Below are 10,026 nucleotides of genomic sequence, written 5' to 3'. Positions count from 1 at the left end.
TAAAAAAAACCCAACACCAAAACAACAAAAACCCAACAAAACAAACGGAAAAAACCCAAACTAAACCAAAAACCCTCAACCACTCCAAACCTATTACTGAGATTGAACAAAATATCCTGAAAATGATATCTTTTTTTCCCCCTGCTTCCGTACCGTGGTTTCATTATTTAATCTCTGATAAGATCAGATTATCTGTACCCTTTAGTGAAGGCAGCAGACGTGTTTAAACTGGTTTAATTGATTTATCGGTTTTTTTTTTTAAACAGAAAGTGCATTACATTTAACTGGTCTTGCAAAGGGCTTTCCTTCTCTTTACAAACCGAATTATTTTAAATATAAATTAATAAATGTTAAGATGCTATATCACGATATATCATCGTTATTAGCTTAAAAAAAAAGAAAACAATTTACATTCTATAGTATTCCGTATGATACAAAAGGAAACACACTTTAAATTCAATGACAGCAACTAAATGAATTTTATATTTTGACTGAAAGTGGTTGTGACAATTCCCACCAGCTACTTTTTCACCACGCGGTTGATTGGAAACGGTGTAAGTGAAAGCCAGCTCCGTCCCTTCGCCCTCTCCCCCCTCCCTCTGCACGACGACCGCAACAGAAAGTGTTTCAAAAATACTAATAAATAGCCCGCGGGGCCGCTGCAGGTTCGGCCCGGGGGGAGGCCGGTGGCAGCCACGGCGGCTCTTTTCCTCGGCGGCCCCGCTGCCGCCCGTCTTGGGGCTCCGGGGCCGTCCCCGGGGCCGCCCGGCGGCGGGGAGCGCGGGCCGGGCGGGGGGGGGGGGGCGCCCCCGGCCCCCGCTGTACAAAAAAAGAAGGTATTTTACATTTTAAATATTCACAGTAAGGAACGCCTATGGTCGCGGTGACTCACGGTTTATTTACAAAGAGCCGGCAACAGGCGGCCGCCGCACCGCCGGGAAGCGGGACCCTGGCCGGGGCAGCCCCCGCCGCTCCCCGCCGCCCGCGACCCTACAATAACACGCGGCGCCGGGGGACAGGCGCGCCCGCTGGGGGCCCGCTCCGCCGCAGTCCTCTCTGCTCCCCCCTCCGGCTTCTCCTCCTCCTCTTCCTCCTCCTCCTCCCGGGCGCGTAGAGTCTAGAAAAATAGATCTGTACATCTCCGAGAGCGGCGGCGGGCGGAGCGGGCTAGGCGGAGGCCTCCCCCTCGGGGGGGTGCAGCAGCAGCCCGCCGCCCCCTGGCTTGTGTTTCTTCAGCAGCTGCGTGATCTTCTCGTCGTCCGAGTTGGGATCCAGGGGCTTGTTGTAGTCGTCGTCCTCCTCCTCGTTCTCCGAGGTGCCCTTCAGCCGCTCTGTCTCCGAGTCCTGCTTCTTCTTCGCCGTTGCCATCTCCGCCGCGTGCTTCTTCCGCCACTTGGTCCGTCGGTTCTGGAACCAGACCTGTCCCCGCCGCCACCGTCACCATCACCGGCTCCGCCGCCGCTCGCCCCCCGCCGGCGCGGCCGGGCCGCCCCCGCCCCGCTGCCCTGCGCTCCCCCGTCCCCAGCGCCCGGTAGCGGCTCCCGCTCCGCCAGCTACCGGACAATTTCCCTGACAACGAAAAGCAGCCGAGCCCCGCGGCACCGCGCTCCCCGCAGCCACAGTCGCCCGGGCCGGCGCCGGTCCCGCCCAGCGCGGGCTAACAGCCGTCCCCAGCCCCCGCGGCGGGCCCGGGGCCCTCCCGCCCGTGGTGCGGGGGAGGGGGGGGGGGAAAGGGGGGCACACACGCATTTCGGGCTGACTCCTTCCCCAGCCGCCCCTGCCCCGCCAGACGCATTTATCCTCTGGCAGGGCGCTGCCAGAGGAGGGGGTTACTTTCATTGTAGAGGCCGCAATAATTTATTGGCAGCCATTGGGACATATTTGCAGTGACAAAGGAGGGTCTCTATGGCCTAAGCACCGCCGAGGGGCCCCTCTGGCCGAGACTCCTCGTGTCCCTGCGCCAGCGGAGCAGACCCCTCCCTGCACGTCCCCGGAGGGCTCAGCCCGGTCTCCCAAGTCCTGACACCCCCGCTTTGCCCCCAGCTCCGAGTCTCACCACAGCCGAGCGCCTGGACGGGACAGGGTGAGCGGAGAGCTCGATCCCTGTCCCGGCCCGGGGTCGCGGCCGGCGCTGCGGGGGCCGGGCGGTTTTGTAGGGGCGCAGGCAGGAGGCGCTACGCCTTGACATCCATCCCCCCGCGCCTTCCGCGCTTTCCCAGCACGGCGGCCGCCCCCGTGGCGTTCAGGCCGCACGCACAGGGCTTCTCGGTCTTGCTGGGCCTTCTTTGGTGGGTTTTTTTTTTGGTTGGTTGGGTTGGGTTTTTTTGTTTTGTTTTGTTTTTTAACTAATATACGCTCTAAAACATCCTCCTCAGCCCTGCCAGGACGGTAACTAAGGGCAAGTGGCCGGCGGCTGCGGGGGAAGCCGGGACAGACTCGGTTTCCGCGGCGGGGGGCGTTCTGTACCCCGGTCCCCACCGGGCGCTTCCCGCTCCCCAAGCCCCGCACCGCTCCGTGCGTGGGCCGCTCCTCTCACCTTGACTTGGCTCTCTGTCATCCCCAGCGAATAGGCCAGCCGGGCTCGCTCCGGGCCCGCCAGGTATTTCGTCTGCTCGAAAGTCTTTTCCAGGGCGAAAATCTGCTGGCCAGAAAAAGTGGGTCTGGTATGTTTTCTCTTTCCGTCCTTATCCAGCAAAATTGAGCCTTGATCTGGCGGGGGGAGGAGAGAAAGGGAAGGCACGGAGAGACACGTTAATCTACGGATTTGGGAAGGAGTTTCTCTCTCAAGCGGCCCTGGGGGACGGGGGCTTTCTCTCCGCAGGGGGATCCATAACCAAACTGCCGCCGGGGCAGCGCGGCAGCGCCGGCCTACCGGCTCCCCCTCATTATTTTTCCTTTAAGGATGGAAAATCTGAGCGGGCAAACGACATCGTTTTCTAGAAAAACTGCAGCCTGTGCAGGCGGGCGGTAACGGAAAGTCCTGCTCGGGGAAAGTTTGTGCGCGCCCCTAAAACCAACCCCGGCCCCGAGAGTTGCCGGCGGGGACGGTGAAAGCCGGCGGCAGCGCGGCCGCCTCCCCCCTCCCCAGAGGGCTCCTCTTTTCGTCGGCCACAACCAACATTTCACGGGGTTTCGCGCCGACCGAGGGGGAGGGAGAACTCTAAGCAAACTTGAGAAATAAAAACAAAAGAAAGGGAGGCAAGGCCAGCCCCCTCGGCCACGGCCGGGCCCGGGAGTGTCTCGCTGTGATGCCGGGGCGCGGGGGCTCCCCAGCTCTGGAAGCCGACTCCCGGAGGGGCTCCCCGTCCCGCTCCCCGCGCTGCCCCGCGACGCTGGGTACTCACGGGGGGCGCAGGCGAGGCGGGCGTCCCTCCAGGGCGGGCTCTGCATCACCCCCGGCCAGAAGATGGGCGTCCGGCCGGGCAGCTCGGCCAGCGGCTTCGGGTAGCGCCCGGCGGCCACGGCGGCGGCGGCGGCGGCGGCCCCGGGGCTGAAGTAGAGGGCGGGCGGCGGCGGCGGCGGGGGGCTGAGGCTGCCGAAGCGGGGCAGCCCGGCCAGCAGCCCGGCAGGCGCCGCCGAGGAGGCGGAGGGCGAGGCGGAGGCGAGCGCGGCGCCCGGTAGGGGCATGGAGGGCCGGCTGAGGATGTCGTTGATGCCGTGCGGGGTGGCGGCCGAGAGCTGCGGCGGGGCCGAGCCCAGCGCCGAGAGCCCGCCCGAGGCGGCGGCGGAGGCGGCGGCCGGCGCCTTGAGGCCGGGGGAGCCGAGCGGAGGCGAGGGCGAGGCGGAGGCGGGAGAGGCGGAGGCGGAGGAGGAGGAGGCGGGCCCGGCGGGCAGGGGGTACGCGGGGTACAGCGGCGCCTTCATCTCGGCCATGCTGTGCAGGGCGGCCAGCGGCGGGCTGCCCAGCAGGAAGGCGCCCTGCCGGGGCGCGCCGTCCATCTGCCCCAGCGCCAGCATCCCCGCGCCGCCGCCGGGCCGGGCCGGGGGGCCCGGCCGGCCCCTAGCGCTGCGGGGCCCCGGCGGCCGGCCCGGGGGTGCCGCCCGCACCGGCGCCGCGCATCCAGCCCGCGGGGGCCGCCGCTTCTAGCGGGGAGCTGTGCGCCCGAGCGGCGGCCCCGCCGCCCCGCCGGGCATCAGGGCTGCGCCTCGGCGGCCGCTCCCAGGGCGCAGCGCGGTGCTGCTCTCGGCCGGTGTATATATGCGGGTATATGCGCCGGGTCCGAGCGTATACACGTATATGCCTCCGCTCTCTGCGCCCGCCTGCGAGGAGCCGGCGGCTCACAGCTGCGCAGGGGCCGCCCCTGCCTCCTCCCCGGCGCCCCGCATCCCTCCCGGCGCGGTTCCCGCGGGCTGGCTGGCTGGCTGCCGGCGCGGCGGCCGGGGCTGCGGGCGCGGGCGAGGCTCGGGGCGCACTGCCGCGCCGCCCCGCTCCCTGCCTCCTTTAGCGGGGGCCCGGCCGGCAGCGGGCGCGGCGGCGGCGGCGGCGGGCGGGGGCGGGGCGGCGGCCGGCCCTGCCCACCCGCGCCGCGCCCGCCTTGCCGCCAACTTCGGTCTCGCCTCGCTCCCCTCTTCTCTCCTCTGCTTTTCTTCTACTTTCTCCTCTCCTTTCCCTTTTCCCTCTCCTTTTTAATTTCCTTTTCCCTTTCCCTTTTCTTCTCCTTTTCCTTCTCCTTTTCCTTTCCTTCTGCCTTTCCCTTTCCCTTTTCCTCTTCTTTTCCCTCTCCTTTTTCTTTTCCATTTTCTTTTCCTTTTCCTTCTTTTTTCCTTTCACTCTCTCCTCTCCTTTTCCCCTTCCTTTTTCTTTTCCTTTTTTTTCTTTTCATTTTTTCTTTTCCTTTTTTCCTTTCCTTTTTTCCTTTCCCTTTTCCCGGTCCCTCCTTTCCTTTTCCCCTTCTTTATCAATTGCTTTGCTTTTTCCGTAGCTTTTTCCTTTCCCCTTTCCTTTCCAGCTTTCTTTTTTTATTATTTTTTCCTTTTTTTCTGTTTCTCTCTCTCTTGTTTCTTCCCCCTCTCTTTTCCTCTCTTTCCCCTCCTCTCTCGCTTTTTTCATCTCTCTTCTTGCCTATTGACATTCCCTGCTCCCTCTGTTATGTTTCTTTTGTTCATTCATTCTTTCTCTCTCTATTTCTCTTTTTCTTCCTTCCTTTCTCTCTTTCTTTTCTTTTCTTTTCTTTTCTTTTCTTTTCTTTTCTTTTCTTTTCTTTTCTTTTCTTTTCTTTTCTTTTCTTTTCTTTTCTTTTCTTTTCTTTTCTTTTCTTTTCTTTTCTTTTCTTTTCTTTTCTTTTCTTTTCTTTTCTTTCCTTTCCTTTTCTTTCCTTTTCTTTCCTTTTCTTTTCTTTCCTTTTCTTTCCTTTTCTTTCTCATTTTTTCCTTTCTCTCTCTCCCCTTCTGTCTCTGTGCCCCGGAACAACTCCGAGGAGCAGAGCGGCCCCAGTCTCTGCAGGGCCTACCCCGGCACCCCCCCACCCGTGCGGCCGCAGCGATCCGGTGGCGGGCGGTGCGGCCCCACACGCTTCTGGACCCGCGAGGGTCCTCTCTGTACCCGCTGCACGTCGGAACAGCGCGGTCGTCCCGCCGGGCCGCCGGCCCCTTCTGCCAGGCCACAGGCCGATGTTGTACACCCGAGGCCCGCCGTAACCAGCCCCCGCGACACTTGTCCCCAGCGCCCCCGGCTGCCCGCGGGGCCTCCCGTCGCCTGGGGCTGGAAGGGAAAAAAATCCCCTGTGGCCCCTAAAGGGCGTCCCACGGAGAGAAAAGCGGTGCAAAATCACTCTAAACACTTTTTACCCTGTGCTCTCTGTGCCCGAGGGGAACTCTGTTTCCTCGAGCGTGGAAAAAGGGACTGGTGTGCAATTTCGATTTTTTGGTTGTTGTTGTAATTAAGGATCTTAGATAAAGCAGAAGCATGTTGATGTTCGACCTGCGGCGGTGTTTCCTTCTATTTCTAAATATATCCTGTTGCTCGGAATCGTTTTAGTTTAATTACAAAGCCACGAAAGAATACACTTGGAGAAAGGACGCGTAGAGCAGGAGCTTGCCTCGCAGTAACTTTTGCACAGGCACACAAACTGCTCCTCCGAGAATCTCGCGTTTCAGTCTCCGGGTTGGTTTGGGGTTTGTTGAGTTTGCTTTTTGTTGGGGTTTTTTTGTTTGTTTGATTGGTTTGGGTTTTTGTCCCCGATCACTTGTCAATAATACTAAAAGTAAACCCAAAAGAGTCCTCTCCTGCCGGTTTCAGCGGAGCCAGCGAGCGCTCGGCCGCGTCAGCCACGCACCGCCGGCCCCGCAGCCCGGGGCGCGCCGGGGCTCGGCTGGGGCAGCGGCCACGGGGAGGGGGGAGCCTGCCTCTGAAAGCACCGATTTACATTTTAATTGGGGGGAGAAAAAATAAACCGGATCTGGAAGAGTAGAGGCAGGCGTGGGGCGGCGGGGCTGTGCGGCCAGCACCCAGGGGAGCAGCTTCTCCTCCCGCCTGCAAAGGCGACGGTGCGGGGCTGGGGTCTGCGCCGTCGTGGCTTGGGCGGGGGAGGACAGGGGCTCCCCCCGCCGCCCCAGGCCCGCTGCCTCCCTCCTCGGAGCGCCCCGAGAGAGCTTTGCTGGAGGCGGCCACCGGCAGCGGCGGCAGCTTCGTCCGCGGGTCCGCGCTGGCGGCGGGGAGAGCCGTGGCCCGAGCCCACAGGGACAGATGCGGCCGCCCCCGCAGGGCCGCGCCGCCGCCCCGCATCGCGGGGGGCTGCTGCGGGCAGCCGGGGGTGCTGGCGCTGGTCTCGGCCCCCCCCCGCCCGGAGGCACCCGCCCCGCGCCCCCTTCCCGGCCGGAGCCGGAGTTCAGCGCCCGGCACCTCCGGGTTTGTTCGCTAGGGAAAGCCGAACAAAACAATCCCTCCTGCACAAACCTCTTCTCCTTCCTTCCCCCTGTAATGAACGGATGGCAGCTTGGGAAAGGGCGTTTTTGCGGGGGCCGCCTCGTGCAACTCCTTTCCTAAAAATAGCACCACAGGTGAGATGGCGCCGATAGGGCTGACCCGCGCTCGAGAAATAGTTGGGATTCAAAGGCAGCCGTCAACATTGCCTCCTTTTTGTGGCTTTAATAGCTGTCACCCAGAAAGATGTGAAAATATTGATGTTTAGTTGCTTTTCCACACTCGGGTCTCGGCCTTCCCGAGCACAGCCGCAGGCCGGCCGCGTTACTGTGCCGGCGGCCGCGGGCTGGGCTGGGCTGTGCGCCTCGGCAGCTGAGCTCCCCAGGCAGCGGTGGGGGTAAAACCCCCCCAATAACAAACTTCCACTAACGGGGTGAACAAACCGCAGCCCGAAAACGCCGCAGCCGAACTAGTGCGTGAGCACAGGCGGGTGCCGACGGGGTCGCTGCAGCCGGGGGCTGCTCCTCCATACCCGGCCGTGTTTCACCAATTTCACTGCGCCTCCCCAGGAGCGCTTCAGCGCCTTGTTGCAGATAAAGCAACGACCGAGTTAAATAATCAAAGCGGGAGAAGCCGCCGAGCGAGCGGGGGTTGCGGGCGGGGAGGAGGGGCGAGCAGCCGGGCTGAGGGACGGGGCGGCGGGGGCCCGCGGTCCCCCGAAGGAGCTAAAGCGGCCGAAGACGAGCAGCTCCCGCGGAGAAGCCCGCTGGGCCGCGGGGAGAGAGCCCGCGGAGCCCCCGGAGGGCGGCGGGGGCGGAGCGGGCCCGGGCGGCGGGAGGGAGCCGAGGCTGCGATGGAGAGCCTGGTCGCACAGAGCGGAGGCGAAGGAAAGACATGAATTCAGAGGTATACAGGAGGAGCGTTGTCAGAAAAAGCTGTCGTTATTCATTTGCTCGTTTGAGGCGTAGGGAGTATGAGTGCTGGAGCAGCTGCGCCTCTGAAATTCACGTTAGCTGGAGTGGTCCCAGCATATTTGAACGGGAAAAACAAACAAACAAACAAACAAAAAAAAACCCAAACAACAAAAAAGCACCAACCATGAGAACCCCTAAAATTAAAAGGTCCTAAGCGCTTTGGCATAGCGAGGTCAGATATTCCTCAGGCTGATGAGGCGGGGACCCGCCCTGCACCTTGCTGCACCGTGCCACCGGCGGTGCCCACCTGTGCCCCGGCTGGTGCCTCCCAGGGAGGGCTGGCTCTGCCCTGCCCAGAGCTCCTTCAGGCCTCCAGCAGCGGCGACAAATCCCAGGGACCCCGCCTTGCCCAGCTTTCGCCCTGGGAAGTCATCGTGACTGGGAGAGGGGTCTGTCTGAACTAGACCAAGCTATAGCTTTATTTTGCAGATAAACTGCTTTGCCGTTACCGTATGTTCTTCATTGCAATAAGCAGTCCGATACTTTTTTAACGCGATGGATAGGTATTTATATAGGTATATATTTGGACCTTTTTTTGGTAGCAGCACCGAAAAGTCACTGAATCATTTGTTTCCTGCCCGACATGGTGGAAAGGAGCTGAGCCAGGAAAGCCTAATGTTCTTCTGGGTGCTAATTCCAACTCTTAATCAAGATCTGATTACCAAAAAGGAAGACAGAACATAAAAATGCTATAAAGATTTAAAATTTTTCTCTCTTGACCATAATTCACGCTGCAAATGTGTCCATTATGGCATTCACTGTAGCAGGAAAATTGTGATGTTGTTGCAAGATTCCCTACAGCAGAGCTCCTGCCAATGATGATGAATAATCCCGGTCCATATGCTAGCTCTATACAGCTCTATAGTACCAGTGTGCTCTCATTCTCTTTCTGCTTCCTCAAAAACATGGAATATCTGAAGAACAGTAAAAGCTAATTAAAAATAGTTAATAGGTTAATCAGACTCGGTCTTATATTTATCTAATGCAGAACACCGATTCTTTAGTGATGTAGTTTTGAGGCATTACCACGAGCCAAGAAAATGAATCAGACGTTTAATGGAGATGTGGAAACGGAAATTTCTTGTAAGACTACAAAATCGTAAGCCAATAATACACTAAAATATAATAAAGTTATGATTAAAATTCCATGCATGAAATGCCATCCTCTGTGTCCTCTCTCACTAGGTGATAAACCAAAGCCAAGCTGGCCAGAAAGTTTTTCAGGAGCCAGACCTTTGGGTACATCTCACCTGCTTTTTAGCATTCTCATCCCAGAGTGTCTGCCTGCAGACCTCTGGTGACAGCCAACGGCAGAGGCATCACTCCCCTGCGGACCCCCCGGTTTGCTCTTCAGGGTGCCAAGGGCCATGAAATGCTGCTAGCTCTAGCTGGGGGGTTTACTGGAGGCGTCAACCTAGGACTAATATCGCTTTGCATTACTTACTTGGTCTGACCACGCAGGAATGGTTTCTGTGGGTAACAGCTTCCCCTTCCCAGCCGGTGGTGGATGCTGTGAGCTCTGCCTTCCCCGGGGGCTTACAGTCACTTCTGAGGACACGCTTATGTCACCGTGCTGCTCTAACGCTGTTGTCCCCACATCCTGACCGAATTTCTCTTTCCATTTACACTGAAGAATAACTGGGAATGGAGGCTAAGACTGTGATGAGACTGAGTGGAAACAGGACCTGGTCATTGTCTTTTGAAAACAGCTGCAAGGACAAGGAGGGTGTTCCAGGCTGCTGCTTACAGTAATCTCTGTTGCCGTTTCAATATTTCTGTTGCTTTTCTTAAATGAGATGTTCAAGTATTTTCCATATCCTCAGTAAGGCAAAATATTTTTCCCCTTTCTGGAGCATTGAAAATATTTGATGCTGGAGCAGAGTATTTTACTTTTGATTTGTGATCGTTGGTCCAGCCTGACCCCTGCTGGGGGAAAGCCAGGAGGGGAGACTTAAAAGTGTAGAATGTCCATCTGTCCGGGATCCACCAGTTCACCAGAGACCATTCCTGGTGCAGTCCTGCTCCAAACCCCTCTCCCACTGCCAGGCTCATGTCCTGCTCAGGCTCTGCCCTCACTGCTTGCTCCCCTCTCAGCAGTACAAGTTTTACCTGAAGTTTGTCCAGCGTACACCTCCAAAGATTGCCCACCACCTCCGTTATTAGGCTGTGGTGTGAAAGTGACATTTATCT

At 58.9% G+C, this 10,026-nt stretch overlaps 1 protein-coding gene across 2 annotated transcripts; it reads right to left on the bottom strand.

Annotated features, from left to right (window-relative positions):
• Positions 1-218: 218 nt before the first annotated feature.
• Positions 219-4,400, bottom strand: NKX6-1 (NK6 homeobox 1). Of its 2 annotated transcripts, none has more exons than XM_064450334.1 (3): positions 3,345-4,400; positions 2,537-2,709; positions 219-1,419 (listed from the first exon to the last, which is right to left on the bottom strand). In XM_064450334.1, exons 1-3 carry the CDS (start codon positions 3,955-3,957, stop codon positions 1,168-1,170), a joined length of 1,038 nt encoding a protein of 345 aa, XP_064306404.1. In that variant the 5' UTR covers positions 3,958-4,400; the 3' UTR covers positions 219-1,167. The 2 variants fall into 2 exon arrangements, with proteins under 2 accessions (XP_064306404.1, XP_064306405.1); XM_064450335.1 differs by having other exon boundaries at positions 2,537-2,638.
• Between the last annotated feature and the right edge of the window lie 5,626 nt (positions 4,401-10,026).

Source organism: Phalacrocorax carbo, chromosome 4, assembly GCF_963921805.1.
Source record: "Phalacrocorax carbo chromosome 4, bPhaCar2.1, whole genome shotgun sequence".
Lineage (NCBI taxonomy): Eukaryota > Metazoa > Chordata > Aves > Suliformes > Phalacrocoracidae > Phalacrocorax > Phalacrocorax carbo.
The sequence above is the reverse complement of the archived record's forward strand: the minus strand, read 5'-3'. Positions and strand labels throughout refer to the sequence as shown.